Source organism: Priapulus caudatus, unplaced genomic scaffold (assembly GCF_000485595.1).
Source record: "Priapulus caudatus unplaced genomic scaffold, Priapulus_caudatus-5.0.1 Scaffold1317, whole genome shotgun sequence".
Classification (NCBI taxonomy): Eukaryota; Metazoa; Priapulida; class Priapulimorpha; order Priapulimorphida; family Priapulidae; genus Priapulus; species Priapulus caudatus.
This window is the reverse complement of record NW_014578378.1, coordinates 61,413-81,933: the sequence shown is the minus strand read 5'-3', so window position 1 is coordinate 81,933 and position 20,521 is coordinate 61,413. Positions and strand designations below refer to the sequence as shown.

General features: G+C 44.4%; 2 protein-coding genes across 2 annotated transcripts in view; one reads left to right on the top strand and one right to left on the bottom strand.

Moving 5' to 3' along the window:
- Positions 1-1,312: 1,312 nt before the first annotated feature.
- Positions 1,313-8,167, bottom strand: LOC106816225 (WD repeat-containing protein 82-like). The gene is made up of 9 exons (XM_014820805.1): positions 7,866-8,167; positions 7,088-7,185; positions 6,712-6,778; positions 6,350-6,449; positions 5,683-5,799; positions 5,257-5,412; positions 4,397-4,466; positions 3,921-4,063; positions 1,313-3,386 (listed from the first exon to the last, which is right to left on the bottom strand). The coding sequence occupies exons 1-9, from the start codon at positions 8,078-8,080 to the stop codon at positions 3,354-3,356; spliced, it is 999 nt and encodes a 332-aa protein (XP_014676291.1). The 5' UTR covers positions 8,081-8,167; the 3' UTR covers positions 1,313-3,353.
- Positions 8,168-8,394: 227 nt separating this feature from the next.
- LOC106816223 (histone deacetylase 6-like) overlaps positions 8,395-20,521 on the top strand; it is a 33,630-nt gene continuing 21,503 nt past the window's right edge. The window contains exons 1-11 of the mRNA XM_014820804.1: positions 8,395-8,483; positions 10,350-10,531; positions 11,089-11,232; positions 11,586-11,617; positions 12,138-12,279; positions 12,967-13,007; positions 13,677-13,776; positions 14,210-14,307; positions 14,777-14,881; positions 15,233-15,301; positions 20,245-20,323. Of these exons, the coding sequence (XP_014676290.1) occupies positions 10,520-10,531; positions 11,089-11,232; positions 11,586-11,617; positions 12,138-12,279; positions 12,967-13,007; positions 13,677-13,776; positions 14,210-14,307; positions 14,777-14,881; positions 15,233-15,301; positions 20,245-20,323 (822 nt within the window). The 5' untranslated portion in view covers positions 8,395-8,483; positions 10,350-10,519. The remainder of the gene's footprint in view (positions 8,484-10,349; positions 10,532-11,088; positions 11,233-11,585; positions 11,618-12,137; positions 12,280-12,966; positions 13,008-13,676; positions 13,777-14,209; positions 14,308-14,776; positions 14,882-15,232; positions 15,302-20,244; positions 20,324-20,521) is intronic.

Genomic DNA, 20,521 nt, shown 5'->3' with positions numbered 1-20,521 from the left:
TGTCTGCAGGGGCGGCGCCAGGGTATTTTCTTAGGGGGGGGCGAAACCAGGGGCGTGTACAGGGGGGGGCCAGGGAGTCCGGACCCCCCCTTGCTCGCGCAGAAAACGCATCTGAGGGGGTGTAATTTAAAAAATTTCCTGGGGGAGAGCCCCCCAGACCCCCCCTTCGCGTGCTCCTCTACACGCCCTTGGTTTCGCCCCCCCTAAGAAAATACCCTGGCGCCGCCCCTGAGTATAGTATAGTATAGTAGTATAGTTAGTATAGTAGTATATTAGTATTATAGTAGTTAGTTAGTATTAGAGTTATTATTTAGTAGTTATATAGTATTATAGTATTATAGTATTATAGTATGACAGTATTATACAGTATATATGGTGGGAATGACAGCTACGTCTCGTCTCAACACTTTATCTTCAATTATAAAGGAAATAACAGTAAAAAATGTTTTTAAGCAGCGGGAAAACATCGAATATGCCAATATACGTTGTTCCACTGAACTAGGTGGATTTTCGGTTTTACCAAATTATGATTGGTAAATACAAAAGGCTATAACTTCACAGAAATTAGTGTTGTCGTTATTGTATTATATTTTTCTTCATGTTGTATAATAGCATTGTATTGTATTATGTTACATTTAAATTTCATTATTTTAACCGCCCAAAACTATTGAATCCATCAGATTTTTCTCCATAAATAGACTGTTTTCAGTACATAGGTATATATTTGTATTTGAATTATATGCAATAAATGTTTATTTTTATTTTATGCCTTTTATGCATATCATAATGATACACTCCTGATAATATGTAACCAAAATTTGTTTAGATTAGTCAGAGCACGTATGCATATATCATATGTTATTAGTATTCAATAAAGACGTCATAAAAAAAAGTGTACATGTATTCGCGATTTTGTTGAGTTCTATCCATAATTTTGCGCTTCTTTATTCTTCCAAATACGAGTCATTTCTATTGAGAATTTTGGAAGATGTTTATCGAATTTTATGCTATTAGTAACTTTATTTTCAATAAAACCAACATTAAAAAGCATTGGTTATTTGTCTGTTTGATAACTGTTCCAAATTGAATACTTAATGTAAGAATGTAAATTCAATTTCTATTTTTGCATTAAATTTACTCCAGAAGGCTATAAATTAAGTGTTTAAAGCTTGTAAAATTGCCGTATTTTAATGATGTCGTTTCTGTTCACAAGATCTCAAAATAATTACCAACATGGTTGAGAATTACTTGCAATGTTTTGTGTGCCTGCGTGCGTGTGCACTGTGTGACAGAGACAAACAAAAAACGGTCGTTTCACTAAGATGAAGTTTTATTATTTACATATAATCATAATGGGTGTAAAAATCTTAATTGTACAACAAAAGTGACAGGCTGATATAGGCATTAGCAAAGTCATGACTATCGAATTTTCTCGGCTATTGCCAAGGAATTTATTCCAGTGGGTGTGTAGTCGAGACCAAAGAGCTGGCGCTATTCTCAAATGCTCGGCGAGTCAAGAACAGAAAATTAAAAAGTTACACTGCTGTTGGAATGGCAAAACGTTCTAAAAATGCATCTACGTCTGGTTGTCGGGTTTTAAAATAAAGTTTCTACGCCTGACAAACATTTTCATATGTCGTGTGCCATAACGGAACCTTTACATCTCCTCCTGTCCACTGATCTATACATCATAACTAAACAGCTGCACTTTCCTATCACTATAGCACCACAATTCTAGGCTGATGCTGTCACTTGGTCACCATATCAGTCCATCAAGAGTTGGTTTAACGTGTGAAACATCATTGTTGGAAACATGTGTTTGAATAACGTCCAACATCCTCTCTGCCAATCCCAACTAAGAATTTTGAGCTGACCACACACACACAGCGTACAAGTGACATCACACAATCCCGGAATGTGAGCTATCTAGTTATGCTTATATATATATAGATCCTTGGTCAAGCGATGAACCTGTATTCATTGTCACATATGAACCGCTCGATGCCTTGTGCTCTCACATCAACAAATACTCATCAATAGATCTGCACACAGAAGCTACTGTTTGCCAACGACAGATGGCGCTATCTGCACTGACATCTATCTGAATAAATTGGTGCATCGCGTGGGAGCTATTCGATCGAGCTTGCCTCCTGCATATGCGGGGGGGAATCACCGAATGTACAAAGGCCACATCGAAAGCTACAATTTAAGAGCAGAGGAACACGGAGATTGAGGAAGAAAACTACGATGATGACACAGATATCCTCGGCGCTTTGTACACGATACCGAACGAAATCAGAACAATGACGACGGGTTACAACTCTCTACGAGACATTTCTAACATCACGACCACCCCCTCCCCGCGACGCGGCGCACATACGTGACCAGTAGGTGCGACTAGAGAGAGCGAAAGAGAGAGGCAGGGTGAAAAGACGACGAACTAACTACTTCGACACGACGTCGACCAGCATAGCGCGACAACGGTTTCCGTGACGACACAATTGTGAGACGGCGACCACTGGCACAGACGCACATCCTCGTCAGGATTTCTCCGCGACGGGAAACAGCTTGTCGTCGTCGTCAAGTCGTCGCATCCGAGAGCTCCTCAGCTTCCCTGGCAACTTGGTCTCGTGCGCATCCTCCCCCTACCTCTCGCTCGCCGCCACTCGACGACGGGGCTTCCGTACCGACCGTCTACGTCGCCTCGGTTTGTTCGTGATGTGCGCGGGTGGGCACGACACGCACGCACTATCCTACGTAAATATATACACGTTACACACACGCGACGAAGGTCACTCGGTCGCCGGCGACGCCTGTCTCTCCCTCACGGGTTGACACTCCCCCGGAGTGAGAAGGGAGAAGAGGGGAGGAAGGCGGGGCGACATGCGCGGGAAGCGGTCGCCAAGACGATGGATGGACTCTTTGTCGCTCGTCTTCTGCCGCGGCACGACTCTCTGGAGCTGCAGACGATTTCCGGGCGTCGTTGCCGGCGGGGGAACGCACGTGCAGCGGCCGAGCGTCGGGGAAACTGCGCGGATGCGGTCGTCGGTTGCCGTGACGACGACGACGGCGGCCGCGGCTAACCATGCCGATCTCTCTTCCCACGAGTGCTCCGCTCCGCAGCCACCAACACCAGGTGGCGTGTGCGTGCGATGAGTCGCCGATGCGGGGCGATGATCGCCGCTGACGCAGCTGCGCACCAGTCCTTCCCTACAGCCGCCCCTCCTCTCCTCGCGCCTCCTCATCCCGCATGCTTCCGCGTCCGTCAACCAGGCGTCGTCCGCCGGGCGCTCCCGGCATAAAAAGGGATAAAATGATACACTGTACAGTCGACGCGGCGTCTCGTCGCTCGCTCAGTCGCCCTCTATGCTCGGCAGCCAGAACGCCTGCAGGGAAGAGACAGCGGTGGGAAGAATTAGTCAACGTCACGCGCATCCGTCTACAATGCTCCTTCGCGGGTGAATAACGAGCATTGCTACATTATGCGAGTAGCTACAAAACATGCCAAACCGTGATGTACTTTCACAGTCAACCCCGTCACAAGAGTGACGCGAAGCAAATCTCATTCGTGTCTTTTATAGGCGGGTGTTCACTCTAGTATAAAGATTTCATATGGTGTTTTCATCATTACCACCTTTATCATTTTCTATTTAGAATTATATCAAGAATCAGCAAGAGCACGAAATCGAACAGAACCTATTTTCTAACATTTCACCAATATTTTTGTGCTTTACGGGGGAAAAAAGTCGTTGAACCGACGTTTCTACCAAACATAAACATTTTACCTGAAAAAACGTATAACAACAGGCGTTTTGTGTAATCCTAAAAAAAGCCCAACACTAATAGTATGTAGTAGAAGCTACCATAACTTCTTTTTTACATGTACTACGACACGTATCGAGTAGTGCACCACCACTCACCATGTTGGAACAGGCACTCGCTAGCATCATGAACTTGGGGTTGAACTGGACTGCCTGCACGGGCCCCGTGTGATCGCAATTCAGGTTGGCCGTCTTCGTGCCGTTCTCTGCGTTCCAAACGTGGATCCAACCGTCGGTCGACCCTGGCAAGAACGAAAAGCGTCAAATTTTTATTACATCGTATTATATTATTATCCGTCCGAACAAGACAACCCCCTCCGCTACCGTCTTTGAATGGTGCTGCTACTGCTAGGTCGGTCAAGCTAGGTCAGTCCGTATTATTTTCTTTTTTGCACGTGCATGCAAAAACGTCAACTTTACGGCACTTCATTGCTACGCATCGTTTTTAGAACGTACTCTCGGAACACTGATTGGCTAGAGCTGTGTGTCGATCATGCCAGGCGGACATACGCCGATAAAACCGATCGCTGACTTTCGACGCCGTTGCGAATCCCCTGCGACGTCTGGCTACTCACCGGAGAAGACGAATTGTGAGTCAGGACTGAAGGACGCCTCTAGCGGAATATTCTTCATATTTGTGTGACCCTGCGAAAATTCAACACGCACATCTCACGATCACAATACCAACGGCCAATGCTAACAATACAACGACTTCATGCACATTACTTACAGTGTAATATCATATAATAAAGCCAACCCTGTCTGCAAGGGTCACTGCAGGGCAACCCCATTGCCCTTAATAGACAGGTGACCGTTCTATAGCGGTTGCTTCAGTGTATAACCGTCACTTAAAGGAAACGCTAAATGTGTTCTTCATACACAGGTGCTCACTAACACAGGTTCAACTGCACAAACCAAATCTCAAACCATCTACGCACGTCAAAGTCGTACTTGGCTCGGCATCCCACCTTTGAAAGGAAATTTTGCTTCCCTCCCCCTGTTGGATCGATAATACTACAAACTCACTCAAATAGTACAGACTTTGTTTACTTCAAACAGCACATCACAGCTACACAGCTACTCCAACTAACCAGCCTCCTTACGCACATGCGCGAGCTGGGCATCCGCTTCCGGTCCAGACGGGAAGGGAGATAACTCTCATTAAAGTTGGCATGTATACAGATAGTACATAGTTAACACCCCCAACTAGCCGTAGTGTTCCAACATTTCTGATTTAGCCAAGACACTAAGCCCTTGCCCCCAAATAATATAATAATAATTGACAATTTAAACAATAAAACGATAATGATGAAGACGACAAAACAACATATAATGATAAAACAATAATAATTGACGTCTACATCAAGACCGACACACGACACGAGTTCCCTCTACGACTAGCTAACTGTAAGATGGCTCTACAGCCATCACTCACCATGAACGTTTGCAGCGGCTGTCCCTGAAAGGAGTCGACTAGCCGGATCACCTGTCCGTTGGTCGAGATCAGGATCATCTTTCCGTCGGGACTGAACTTCATGCCCGTCCACTCGCAGTCGCGGTCCTGCGGTAGCCGGAACGTGTTGAACGGGCCCTGCCACGATGCGGAGAGACAGACACCACCGCGTTAGTACTCGCTGCTGTGCTAGGTGCTGGCACCCGACGGGGAGCGGCGGTGCGCAACACTCGCCTACGAGGCGGCTGCTTCGTTTCGCGATGCTTTCATCGTAAGGCACGCTCACACACATGCACGCACACACGCACGCATGCACACACGTATGCACAAACATTTACATGCACGCACGATCGCAGGGTTCACTCGCTCACACACGCTCCCGTCTCCCTTCTCGTCGTGCCCTCCTACCTTGTCGAACGATCGCAGGTCGTATAGCTTGATCATCTCGGAGTTGATCCCCGCAGCGAATATGAGGCCCTCCGGATCGAAAGCGGCAACAGGTCGACTCGACAAGTGCATGAGACCCTGCAATGCATACGTAACGAGTCACACGCTGCTCCGCCTGCCAGTGGAACCCGAGAATTCCATTCCAGAATGAAATACACGGAATCAACCAGCACACCGTGACGGCAAGTGCCACGGTTGCCCTCCACGACTCTTAATGAAAGTGGTCTCTCACAAAATGAGGCCGACATTCCCGGCAATGAAACGTCGTGACTGCCCTATAAATCCATTGTAGTTGATATATTAATGAATTGTGGAAGTACAGAATGTTTCGTAGGATTTATGCTAACGAGGCATATGCAAATTTTCACCTGCCGCTGTCGCTGTTTTATATTCAACGCGATAACTGACAAAATCGCCAAGAGGTGGCGTTAGCGTATGTGACGTCAGAAGCCCACTCTCGCCACGAGGAGAGAATTAGGTTCTGGTAGACATGGTTGTATTCTCTTCTTCTCGCATAAAGTGCTTTTAAAGACACCCCTCCTCGCTGTAAACACATTAAAATTCGAGCGCGGGGCATGTCAGTCATGCATCTCCGACGCCGCGCGTGCATCTGCTTCCTTGTCCTCACCTGACAGTTTGCCGACCGGAGATCCCAGATGCGAATCGTCTTGTCGAGCGAAGCCGAGAGGAACGTGTCGTCGATCGGCGACATGACGAGTGTCGTCACCCTGCAAAGGACAAGAGAACATCATTCCGCGGAAAACGAGAGCGTGGGGTGTGGGCGTCGCAGCAAATGTTTCAGCTCCTGTACACGCATTTGTATTTGAATTACATGCAATAAAGATTTAATAATGATGATGTAGAGTTCGTTCTAGCACGGTGTGTGTGGTGCACGTCGGTGATGATCAAAGACATATAGCATGGGACGCTGATCGATGCAAGCGTGGTCGAAATGGTTATAGAGTGGTGACTTTATGGCTATATACTTACTTTTTCGTGTGGCCTGTGAAATATCGGATGTATTTGTTGTCGTGCAGAGACAGGTACCGTATCGTGTCTGTAAATGCAAAACAGCAAGTGCTATTTGGTCACGATATCACCAGCATAGCTTGAAATTTTATTCATTTGGTCAAATATATTATTAAAATTATCTGCTAGCTCTTAAATAACATGTGCTTTTCCACTGAAGAAATCATATATACATATACATCTAGACGAATCAAACATATAGAATGAAACCACTAATAGATAATAATTAGCAGATCAATGTATAATTTGAATAGCTGAGGATTGCAACTGCACTAACTTGAAGAAATGAGGTAGTATATGAATAGTTTCTTAAAGTAGGAAATTCATATAATCATACCATCGACTTTGTTGGACCCATGTACTGCTGTATTGGAAGCATGAGTGAATTTTATCAAGTCAACACCATACTTCTTGCTGTTTAATGTTCTTTTTGGCCTAAAAGCACCAATATACACTATTTTAAAATATATGACTTGAATAAAACACTTATAGTTGGAATAATGGTTACATTAACATTGTTAAACAAAGTTTTAGTATTACTTAATAATTTACTTATTTACTAAAAGCCTTGAGATCGAGTTCGTTCATTCAATTCAGTTTCACACAATTATGCAATTGTCATTGTGATAACTTACAACTTATGAGAGCCAAAGTTACTCTAAAACATGAAATTAAATATAAATTCTCTTGAAACATCAATAAATGAAATAGTTAGAACTCGTATGCCAAAATTCTACTGAATAACTAGGTAGCACACTAAACTAACTTAAATATTATCACACCAGCTTGCCAATTACATTTACACATACACTAGCAATTGTTATACAGTACCACATGTAAATAAGTAATTTACAGGCACTTCAAAAACTTTATATGTGAAAAACGTTAAAGTAGGTACACGTGTATTATTATGCTTATGGTACAACACAGGTTACATGTCGTTTCTCACAAAGGATTTCGCACGCCACTAAACAATGCCGGCCGGTGTCGGCGGTGACAGCGGCTTTTACTTATTCTTGGCACATTGGCCTTTATGGATGAACTGGAAGACAAATATCCCACCAACCCGTGAATTGTGTGTTATACGTAACATGGGGAATGGAATGTTCACTTACGCTCCGTTCTGACAATCATAAATGACAATCTGATCGTCATCAGCGCTGGAAATGAGAAGTTCACCGTTTGGTGAGAAATCGATGCTATTTATACGGTCACTATTTTCACGAAAAACCTTCGCAACGCGAAAGCTTCTCACGACATTATCGTTCAATTTCATTTCTCTAGATATAGCATCGGAACATGTCACTGCATAAATATTGGAGACGGGCATAGAAACATGTAAATGGGAAGTTTTGGAACACGTGTTGTACAATTTCCTTAACGGTTTTCTTCTTCGGGCGGACACAAGCGTCACAACCTACGGATATACTGCACTCTCATTGGCTTGAAAGTTCAAATTAATATTCAACTATTTATGGCCTACACTTTTTAACAAAATTAAATATACTATGTAACTAAATAAAATTTTATATAGTTTATAAAATACAAAATACATGTTTATTTTTAACATTTGTTTGATTAATTTACGCCCTATCGTCTAGCGAGCTGACCTTATACTCCTTACATAAACAACACGATATCGTGGTGAGTTGTTATTTTTAGGCCGGTGTTTGATCATTTTGGAGTTTTGTTTTTCTGTAATTGTTTCAAACTGATGAAGATCATGGTATTTAGTAAGTCACCACACCAATTATTTTCCTTTCTTTTCACGTCCCTAGAATATGTAAATATTGCAATAGTTTCTAGATTGTACATTGTAAACGATAGTCGATAGCCGGATACAGGATAGGCCTACATCGTCAGATCATGCACGCCACATGTAGGCACACAGCCACAGGCAAAGGCACTTGGAACGTCTCAATAAAAAAAAAAGAAGGTAAATAAACACGAAATGTACCAAAGTCTTAATGTTTCTCTACTCTATTTCGCCTATAATCACCTGTAAATGCCGGTCAAATGCTCATCTACAACACACAAGTATACCGCACGCCCGCCCACCCTGTGCTGTGTGCACAAACAACATGAATAAAGCCTGCCGCACACGCTATGTTTTGTGCTGCGCCATCGGCCACGCGTGGCTGATGGCGCAGCACAAAACACAGCGTGTGCGCGTGCAAACGCATCGATTTCTTGCGTGTGGAAAATAATACACGTGTTTGATATTTTCTTCCACGTGTGGCATATTGAACAGCGTGTGCGGAGTGGCTGTGTCAAGTTCCACACTCAATTTGCATTGTTCTTGATTGTTCGCTTGGACACGGAGCGTCGTTGAAGAGAGCGTTCACACGATGTTTGATCGATCAGTTCTTGGACATGCCTCTATGCGAGTTGCCTGATATGCGAGCTGCGAGCTGCGAGCTGAGAAAAAAATACAATGCGTCCAAGCGAACAATCAAGCGAACAATGCGAATTCAGTGTGGAAATTGACACAGCCCCTCCGCACACGCTGTTCAATCTGCCACACGTGGAAGAAAATATCAAACATGTGTGATATTTTCCACACGCAAGAAATCGATGCGTTAATTTGCACGCGCACACGCTGTGTTTTGGATGGCGCAGGCGATGGCGCAGCACAAAACAGCGTGTGCGGCAGGCTTAAGAGAGCAGGTAGGAAAGCGTGATCGCGAAATTCGCTCGACGCTCGCTTCATTTCACACGATCACAGATCGAAAACACATCCAACAGCTCCCATCTTGGTATCTATGTGTACATAAATGTTCACTTGTTCGAATTATAACTCTGGCCTTTGTTCTTACCTACTCCCGCCAGAGATATCTCGTGAAATCCTGCAGGAAATGTTCTCTCCGTTAAAATGTAAAGAGGACGTATCATCCGAAAATCCCTAACGGCGCTACTTTCGATCGATCGCTGTAGTCGTGTGTGCGTGACGTAATGCCCGCGCGCATTATGCTTGGCTTGGCGGGCCTCGAAACGGAGCTCGGAGGCCGGCAGCAGCTCATCCCGGCATGCAATGCGCCCCATTACTCGTGTATAAACAGTCATCTCGTTCTCTTTACATTTTCACGGAGAGAACATTTCCTGCAGGATTTCACGAGATATCTCTGGCGGGAGTAGGTTAAAACAAAGGCCAGCGTTATAATTCGAACAACTGAACATTTATGTACACATGGATACCAAGATGGAAGCTGTTGGATGTGTTTTCGTGCTGTGACGGTGTGAAATGAAGCGAGCGTCGAGCGAATTTCGCGATCACGCTTTCCTACCTGCTCTCTTATTCATGTTGTTTGTGCATGCAGCACAGGGCGGGCGGGCGTGCGGTGTACTTGTGTGTTGTAGATGAGCATTTGACCGGCATTTACAGGTGATTATAGGCGAAATAGAGTAGAGAAACATTAAGACTTTGGTACATTTCGTGTTTATTTACCATTATTTTTTTTTATTGAGACATTCCAAGTGCCTGTGTGTAGGCAGGCCTACACTTTGTTTTCCAAAATTAGTTTCGGCTGAACCGTTCGTAAGTTACAAGTCTACAATCCGAAAATCACATAATCTGACCCGCCTTATGAATATTTTTACAGTCCGCGAAACATTAACTTCTGTACTCAGTAGAAAAGGTATCTCGTGTGTCTTCCGCGAGGCAAGAAGTTGACTTGAGCCGGCCAGATCAAGGAACGTGAGGCATTTGAAATACTCAAACACCAACATCAGTGTCATTGGCATTAGTGATTATAATACCGCGGATAGTACGATGGCAGAACAGGTAAGCAGAATGCTGGTTGCAAATTTCCTAGATAATACTCATAACTTATATCATTTAACTTATATCAAAGATAATTCATAAAGAGAGTTTTTATTCATGTTGTTTGTGCACAGGGCGTGCGTGCGATGTACTTGTGTGTTGCAGATGTGCATTTGACCGGCATTTACGGGTAATTATCGGCAATAATAGGCGAAATAGAGTAGAGAAGCATTAAGACTTTGGTAGTAAATACATTTCGTGTTTATTTACCTTTTTTTTTTATTGAGACGTTCTAAGTGCCTGTGCTATATATGATATATCTGTGGAGGGAAAACTATAAAGCCAGATAACTTCTTTGCTTAATCCTAGTTTGGGACCCCGGTATTATAGTTCGCATATGTGCTAAGCTAGGATTGGGCTGCTGTCTTCTTGTGTGTGCGTGGATAATTTAATATTACACTGCAGGCGTGACACAGCATATATAAGGCCGAGTAGTTGATTTGAGTGTAAATAAGCAAGTCAAAGGTCAAAGTTCCTTTCCCATTTCCATTATCGTTCATGATTTGCGTCTGTTTCAGGTTGCGCCTGATCAAAGTAAGAAAGGTTCTCAGACGAAAAAGAAGAAGTCACCAGGCAAGAAGCAAGGGCTGAGGCAAGTGATGCGGCAAACGAGAAAAGCCAAGAGTAAGCAGCGCAACATTGACGAAATGATGGCGCAGCTGGTAGGTGGTGCCCCCTGTTCACAGAGTTAATATATCCTTACTCATAATTACTGCTACAGATACAGAATAACCCTGGTTAGTGATTTACTGGAATATTACGTCTCACAATACTCGGATATTTAAAAAAAAGACAATATTTTGTGTTCTCGTGAACTGATTGTAAGCTTTCCAAGTACAACAAGGACTTTGCTATGAGTTGACTGCAGGATTTAACACTGGGTCTGACTCTAAGCAATTTTATCAAACACTAGAGGATTGAGAAGATGACCAACGCGTGGATTAGCGCCCCAGTTGCGAAATATCGAGAATTTTTCCCCATGCTAATTGATAACTGCGATGTATTCTATTTTCAGACGTTCGACCCAGATAATTCGGTAGTCTCAGGGTATGTAGCAGTGTTCTTACACAATGCGTGTGAGTGTGTAACTGTGGAATAATCATGAATGGGAACTCAACCTTCCCAACTGCCGAAACGTGCAAATCCATAGATATAATATCTTCTCTATTAGCAGTATTTGTGACACAATCTAGCATACCGGTACAGCCACTTAAACATAAGGTTTTCTAAAAAAAGAGAAATGATTTTGCAGTATAGATCTTTAGACATACGAAGCTTCGTTTATGTAGATATAACCTAACAAATGAAAATTGTTTCGGTAACCAAAATCCTTGTGTATTCCCAATTTCCGCATTTTACAAAACAGGGGAAATTTGTTTTGGTAGGCCAAATCCATGTGTGTATGAAACCTTGTTTATGTAGGTAAAACCATCTAATTATTGAAAATTACTTCCTTTGCCCAAGTCCTCATGTCTACAAAAGTGTGTGCATATGAAACCACGCCTGTGCAGATGAAACCTAACGAGTGCTAACGAATCTTAATGAGTGCTAACGATGCGTCGTCTAGGACAGGCCTCGTCTACGACGAGCGGATGCTGAAACATCACAACCTCTGGTTCCGGGAGCACAATGAGCGCCCTCTACGTGTAGCGGAGTCCTACAGACAGTGTCAGGAGTACGGCCTCGTCGACAGATGCGTTCACGTTCCGGTAAGGCGATCGTCACGCCCTCTGCTGCCATGCAGGTGAAACTTATTCGGCGAGTCGTGGTATAGTGTAGCAGGCACTATTTGGCAGAGGGTGCAGAATTATGAAAGGCCCCTTTGGTTCATTGTTTTCTTTGGTGATTTTCTTTTCCCTGTACAGACTTTTCATGCCTCCATGCTCGATGTGTATCGTGGATTGATACATTACAGTGTAGCGGGTTCCTACCACCGGTCAAAGTTGTGTTTGATATCGCTTGGGAGTGATGCGTGGGGAATATGTGCATGTGTGGCATTAGTTGTGATTCATGCGTGATGTTGAGTGCATTGGAACTTGTATATTATAAGGGTAAATTGAGAGGAACCCCAAAAGTGTCCTTTGTAGACAGGCTTCTGTCCCGTCGAGGTGGTTGCACTGTATAGCTGCCAATCTAAAGAACCGCCTAAACTGCCCTTTATAGACAGGCACCCGTCTGGTCCCCCGCATGCTTTTACACACGTTAACATGTGATTTCTACACCCGTCTTGAGCCTCATTCGTTATTGCGGGTGCCGACAGTCGGCGGTGAGATTTGCGGTAATATTCACACAGCCTTGCTCTACTTTGGAAGCGTTTCACATCGGTTTGGTGCATGTATGCAGTCCCTGGACGGCCCCCAGTGCACTTCAATGCTTTCTGTTTGCACTCATTTCAGATAAGATTGGCAACAGAGGAAGAAATTCTGCTGAATCATAGGTTAGCTGATGTCTCGATGACATATTTAATGTCTCGTCGATGTATATTTATCAATAATCATTGCTTGTATCTTAGGAACCGCACCCAGGTACTAAATAAACTTAGGGATCTACTAGCCAATAGAAGCATATCTTCACTAGCAGGCACTTTTTGCCGATTTGTATTGACTTGCCTAGTATCAATATGTTTGTGTAGTTAATAGAAATGTGATGCCGGCCTGGTGTCATGTGCATTAGACTGTTCTTATTATATAGAGAGTGTGCAGATGGTCTATATATACTAGTACACTTTGTTTGTAAATGGATACCAATTTCACTCTCATCCATGCTAATACAAATTGTTGAATAAGTGGTGTGTAACTGCCCAGAAATGTGCCAATGTCCCAAACAATACATAATCGATCACAAAATTTGCATACTGTAACAAGAGGTCAGACCCAAATTTGATGACCCAAAGTGTCCCAGAAGTGTATTATGTAGACAGGCATTCTTTCTGTAGTGGTTGTTTCACTGCATAACTGCTACTCACGAGAAAATGCAAATATTTTATCTTTGAATAGATATCCACACTCCACACTATAGAGTGCACTATCGCAGTTCTGACTGTAGGTGGTGTGTGGTGGATTGAGGGGGCACCATGTATATGTCTGTATATCTTGGTTCGCTTTAGCCAGCAGTACGTGGATGCAATACGCAATACGGAAAGCTGTGACACCGAGGCCGAGTTCGAAGAGGTATCAGCGTCATTCTCAGATGTATATTTCAACAAAGTGAGTACGTGTCGCTGTGCATGTGCAAGTGTCTGCGTGTGTGTGTGCGCACGTGTGTGTGGGTGTGTGTGTGTGTGTGTGTGCGTGCGTGGGTGCGTGTGTGTGTGTGCATGTTTCTGCCTAGGTCTCTGGTAGACTCACTTGCCAATCATAAATAATAAACCCTTTTGACAAACGTGGAGAAAGAAGATCTAGTTCAAACGTACCTTCCCCCAGTAGCATGGTCTCCTCCCATGAGTACTGGTAACTTTCACGTCCGTAAGTTTGTTCCCACTCCAATTCCAGTACGTTCGCACGAACACCATCAGGGAACAAACAAACAAATTCATAGATGGTACCAATCTATTGTCAGCCCCTCCGATCCATCCACTGATTGTGTGCACGCTCGAAAAGGAGGCGTAATGAAAGCGGCTGTCTATGCTGTCGCTTGCAGGATACGTTTGAGACGGCGCGTCTGTCGTTAGGAGGCTGCTTGGAGCTGCTGGACCACATCGCAGAAGGAAAAGTCCGCAATGGGATGGCCATCGTCAGGTAGGTGGCGCCGGTGACGCGGGTGCTTCCCGAAGCGGAAGGACTGCCGTTGTCTGTTATCCATTGCAGTGCGAGGGCGAAATGGAATTCTCTCGGAGGCCTTCAGAAAGTGGAACTATAAAACGTTAGCATACAGTTAAAGAGTGTAAAACATTTTAGACACTGATGTATATATATATATATATATATACATATATGTAATTAAAGTGGAACTATAAAACGTTAGCATACAGTTAAAGAGTGTAAAACATTTTAGACACTGATGTATGTATATATATATATATATATACATATATGTGTAAAGCATTAGCATAAAGTCGTTAAAACCTGTCACATCTATTTCTGACACTGATGGAATTTGCTATGCAAAACGCGAGGTCAGCACCTCAGTCGAATCATCCGGTGATTGGTATTCCAAGATGGAAGCCGATTGAATCGTCTTTTCTCGTATTTTTCTCGTTTTTGGCAGGCCGCCAGGTCACCACGCGATGGAGTCGGAGGCGTGCGGCTTCTGCTTCCTCAACAACGCCGCCATCGCTGCCGAGAGCGCTCTGCGTAACCATGGATACGAGAGGTACGCATGACTCGCTCGTCGCAGTGCGGTCAAGCGAACTCTGCCGTGACGATTTTAATTAATTCCAGTTAATTAATGCAGCAAAATGAGTCTGCAGTCTGAAGTTCAAAATTAACGCGTGTGCTTATTTTGAAGATTCATGCGGTTGCACGTCTGCCAAATTTTCTTTGGACATTCGCCGAAAAAATACGGTAATTCCGCGAGGCCGTGCTCTGGAACGAACTAGTTAGTATGGCAGAATTTTCAGGGAGTGACATGGACACCTGCATATGTCAAATCAGGGAGATCAACAGTAAATCAGGGAGTATTTGACTCCGGACTCCCGTTAATTTCGCACCCTGCATTTGACAGGGTCCTCATCGTCGACTGGGACGTCCACCACGGCCAGGGAACGCAATACTCCTTCTACGACGACCCGAGGTAACGGAGCGTGGCGCACGGACAGATCTTGCTGCTTCTGCCTGCATGTGCTACTACTACTGCCTCTGCCAGCTACTTGCTCTTTCTGCTCGCTTGCTGGCTACTGCTGATTATGTTGCTTCGTCGCTAACTGCTGCTGCTCCTACTCTGCTGCTGCCGCTAACTACTAACTGGCCTCTCCTACTGCTGGTTACTGCTGTGCTGCGTGGTCTTGCTGCGTCGCCTACGCTGCTGCTGCTACTACTACTAGCTTCTGCTTTTCTGCACTGTTACTGCTGCTGCATGCTTCCTGCTCTGCTGTCACTACTGCTGCTGCTGCTACTACTACTGCCTCTGCGCTTCTGCTGTACTGCTCTGCTACTGCTGCTTTGCCTTGCTGGCTGCTGCTGCTGAGCTGCTCCGTACTGCTGCTGCTGCTACTACTACTGCCTCTGCTGCTGCTGTTACTGCTGCTGCTGCTGGGCATGTATGTGCCATCATCAATCATTACACAACGAGCTAACTTGATCGCTCATCGCCGAAGTTACCAAGATCGACCTCCGACCTCCGACCTAATCCGATTACCTTGTTCAGCGGAACGTTGATGTTGTAGCCTACGCCGGCGCCCTCTCCGATGAAATCGCAGTCAGACTCGCGAAGGTTCGGCCAGAAGGCGCCAAACTTGTAGCGATGCACCGAGAAGTAGAGCACCCTGCAGGGGATGTACGTGGTAGGGTTAGCTACCAAGGATAGCAACGATCGTTAGCTACCTATAATAGTGGCAAGGGGTTATAGCTGCCTAGGATAGCGACGAGGGTTAGCTATCTAGGATAGTGACAAGGGTTAGCTACCTAGGATAGTCAACGGGGTTAGCTACCTAGGCTAACCATCAGGTGTAGCTACCTAGCTAGCAACCAAGGGTAGCTACCCTAGGCTACAACCACGGTTAGCTACCTAGGTTACCAACCCAGCTTTAATGAACTATATTTTGTGAATAACAGCTAGAACGCTGGAGCACATGAAACAACTCTGTAGGTGTCAGGACCCAAACAAAATGCCTCGCCACTGGTCCGCGCGGTGTGCCATCGCTCACGAGTAAACATCGCGTCGCTAATAAAACATGCGTTCAGTTAACATTGCGCTAAATAAACCATCTGTCTAGTTAGTTAAACATGTGCTAGGTAAACATGTGGTTGCTACAACCATAGGTCCTAGTAAACATGCGCTAGTAAACATGTGCTCGTAAACATGCGTTTAGTAACACATGCGCTAATAAACACTGCGCTTAGCTAAACATGCGCTAATAAAACATGCGCTAATAAATAAAAAAATAAAACCATGCCGGTTCAGTAAACAAGTGCTAGGGTAAACACCCGCGGCTGGGACGCATCTCTCAGACTGGCCTCAAGCCTATAGGTAGATTCATAGCGAAAAATATTTGAGAGGCTTTGTCTTTTCTCCTGTGTGGCAATGGGCTGGAAACCTCATTTGTGCTCTTGCGTCTGAATGGAACATAGTGGCCTCTGCTTTATAGCTGGAGGATGACACCACGTCAGTCGATGCTAGCATAATGATATGACCTAACTGCTCATGATACCTGACAAACATGCCGCGCTGAAGGTAAAACATGCGTTACGTAAACAGTGCTAGTCACCGAACAGACTAACACGGTAGAACGCAGTACGTTCACACTACACGGTGCATCACTCTATTATTGTGCAGACCGGCCCGCATCAATCGCCAGATATTTTGCTCTTTTGGTTTGTGGGTTCAATGTATAACGAGAAAACAATATTAATTTTCACTAACTACGCACTAAACGATAATTAACTTAGCTAGAAGTTTATCATGGTGTTTGATTTTCGTTTCTGATCGTAGAAACATCATGATTGTTAAGCGTACGAAGAATAATCGTAACCGGGCGTGGTTTGGTCATAAAGGTCTGCGCGTGTATGATCTGCTCCACTATAATCGTTGTAAAAACTACCACGCTACCCGTTTTTCCTAACCGCTTCACTAAAAACTTGTCGATCGAAATCAAAGGGTTATTGTTCGTGGCCTTCATTTCATTAGAGGTTTTCACAACATACGCCGCGAGTACAAGTTACCGTTAATATAAATAGCGTATCGTCTGTCCTCTCCAGGTTTACCGTACTTACGCATTCTTTTTTTGAGAACGCACCTTTAAATCATCATAGTCGTATAATTTTGCAAAGGGCGGTGCGAGTTACTGACTATAACACCGCTTTGAGAAAAACCCGACACAAGTACGCTTAATATAAGCGTTTGTATTTACGTTACTATTACGTTATATACTATATATATATATATATAAGATATATATATATATATATATTTTAGAGTGGTGTCCCAGAGACGAGAGTCAACAAAATATCATCTCAGACAAATTTATCCTGTTGATCAGTGCGTGTCTCTACGCGCTGGATTTCGATAGTATGCAGAGGCATATCTACACGTTGAGTGATCTCTCATGTCACTCCCGTGGTATTTACGAAATTCCTGCTCATCAAGTAAAACCTTTGACACTACGTACATTACCGAGGTGTCACTAGCAAATTGACGCCACACGTTTTCTGATCCAAAGTGAAATAGTATTCGGTGCTCATGAAGTCGAGTGTTTCAAAAACGTGGCTAACTTACAATCATAAAGCGTCAATGTTTACAACTATGTGAATATCCTTCAAATGAAGCCACACGTACTAGTTGATAATTTTTATTTTTTGCAGAACGATTTCAAGGACTCTAGAGCATCAACACGAATATCCATTCATAAGTTTGGCGATAGAGACTCTCTAATATATGTGAAATAATTCGGACTTATACTAGAAGCAGTGTGAGCGAAGTGAGTAAAGGATGAATTCGTGCACACTACAAGAGTGACAAAAAGTTTCGGGACCTTGTGGAGCTCCTGCAACTTTGCTCCCCTGTGGAAAATAGCCAGAAACATTCCAGCATAAGCACAAGGTGTAGTGTCAAATCGTACCGTTAATATTTACACATCCTACGTTTAATCTACACATATATAGACGTACCTGTATTTACAACGCTATGACCATATGAAAATTCACGAACCTTCCTATATAATATTTTCACAGAAGAGGGAGAGAACTAAATAGTCATTAATTACAATCAAGAGGCTGACATAATACCTATGACTAACTAGGAGCTGGCGTATAATTAATGGTATTGATTAGCCTCTTGTTAGCGCTCTCACGAGTAGTGCACAAGGAGTTGAGTGATTGAGAGAAGGCAGGTAAGAACCGCAATCGAACACCACCTCTCCGACTTGCTCAGTCGCTTGATTAACACAGCTGTGACCTGGCGCCTGCCAAAACGAGAAAATACCGAGAAAAGACGCATTCATCGGTTTTGCCATAAATTGGTATTATAAACTTACACCCACACTTCAGACTGGTAAGTTGATGCACTAATTCTCACCACTCGACGCGTTTGCTGACCTCGGGGCGGTTTTGCCAAGCAATTCCGAATCAGTGTCAGAAATAGATGTAGACAGGTTGTTTAAACAACTTTATGCTTAATGCTTGTACACATATAGTATATCTGAATATAAGCATTACTAGTGATAGTAAACTATACAGTACATCAGTGCATTCATTAAAATGTTTTTAACTCAATACTCTCTCATTAACGTGATTAAGTAGCTAATGATATGGTAACTAGGAGTATAGCCACTTTCTAGGAGGCCTTAGACCCGATAGAGAGTAAATATCACAACAATTTACCACGCCACCTCTCGCCCACTATGTGGCTATTCAAGTGATATATCACGTCCCAAGGCGGCCAGTCCTTCCGTGTCTTCTGGCGGTAAGCACTCATACTCACATAAATTCTTGATTTTTATTCCTCTTCCTCCGGCCGATTACTGACCGGCCCGTCCCTCCCTAACTCTCGTTATCTCTACTGCTGTGGACGTATCCATTGCGCTCATTCCATGCGTGAGCTGCGTGTTTTGCGTCGTGTTCTCGGCTGCTCAGCTCGTGCGTCCTCCAGAGCACATGCCTCTCCAAGCCATTGCATCACTCTCTGTGAGACGTGTAGCGCGCTCGGTATGGAGAAAATCGCGCTCAGACATGCTATCCTGCAAGGCGACAGCATAGGACAGTTGGCCGCCGCTTTCATTACGCCTCCCTTTTATCCCATTCGACGCGGTGAAGCACGTACGATGACGGTGCATAATCTCTAATCTGCGTTCATGCGCGCTCAGGAGAGAACAGGAAAGGCGTGCTGCCAAATAGATAATTGCCTACGCGGATTTATATCATACATATATCTTTCTACTCTGCGCATACTACTCTTGTCTTTCTCCCTTCTTTCTTCTTCCCTCGCCCTCTCTCCTCGTGACTGGTCGTCTCGCTGCCTCGCTTCTCTCTCTCCGTTCTCTCGGTCTCATCTTCTCTCTCTCTATAGTATATATATATACTATATATACTATATTACATACTATATTAATGTAATATCATCTGTAGACGTAACACTGAGTTCATAGAGAGAATTTGTCTGCGATAATAATAATCTGCGACAGTGGGCCAACAAAACTTACGGACGTGAAAGTTACCGAGTCTTCATGGGCAGGAGACGGTGCTTCACTGCGGGGTGATTAAGAATAATAGTTAGGAACTTATGAAAACGATGACGAAGCGTTGTATGTACAGCTATAGGCAGTAATAGGTTATTTAAGTACCTTCAACCTGCCGTATTACTTCACAACGTACAGTCCCTTGTGTTCACCACGACAAAGGTGTTATGCATAATCTCCGATACCATGCTTTCTAGCGTCAGCAGCTCAGCTCTTCTCGCTAGACCGCCTCAGAAAGAGTGTCTAGAAGTTTCCCCATGCGAAGCAACTCTCTCAGGTCTCGTTGCCAGAAATTGGACCGCAAGCCAGGGGCCAGCATCTAATGGAATACAGTAATGCCATGTAGAGCCTCGGGTAGTGACTGCAGTCCACTCGTGGCGGAAAACATGACCTACACAAGCTATCCCGCGTGGCCCGGACCGCAGGTACGCTGCCACGCGCGCTAGGCAGCTATTGGACTCCGTCCTGCGCGGCCCAGGACAGCGACGTTTTCAGATCGCCACCGCACTACACACCACACTCACAGGCACGAGCCACGACCACACCACAACACGGACTCCACTAGCACCTACACCACCCAAGCGCAACACAGCTCGAACAATGCATGCTTACCGACGGAAATT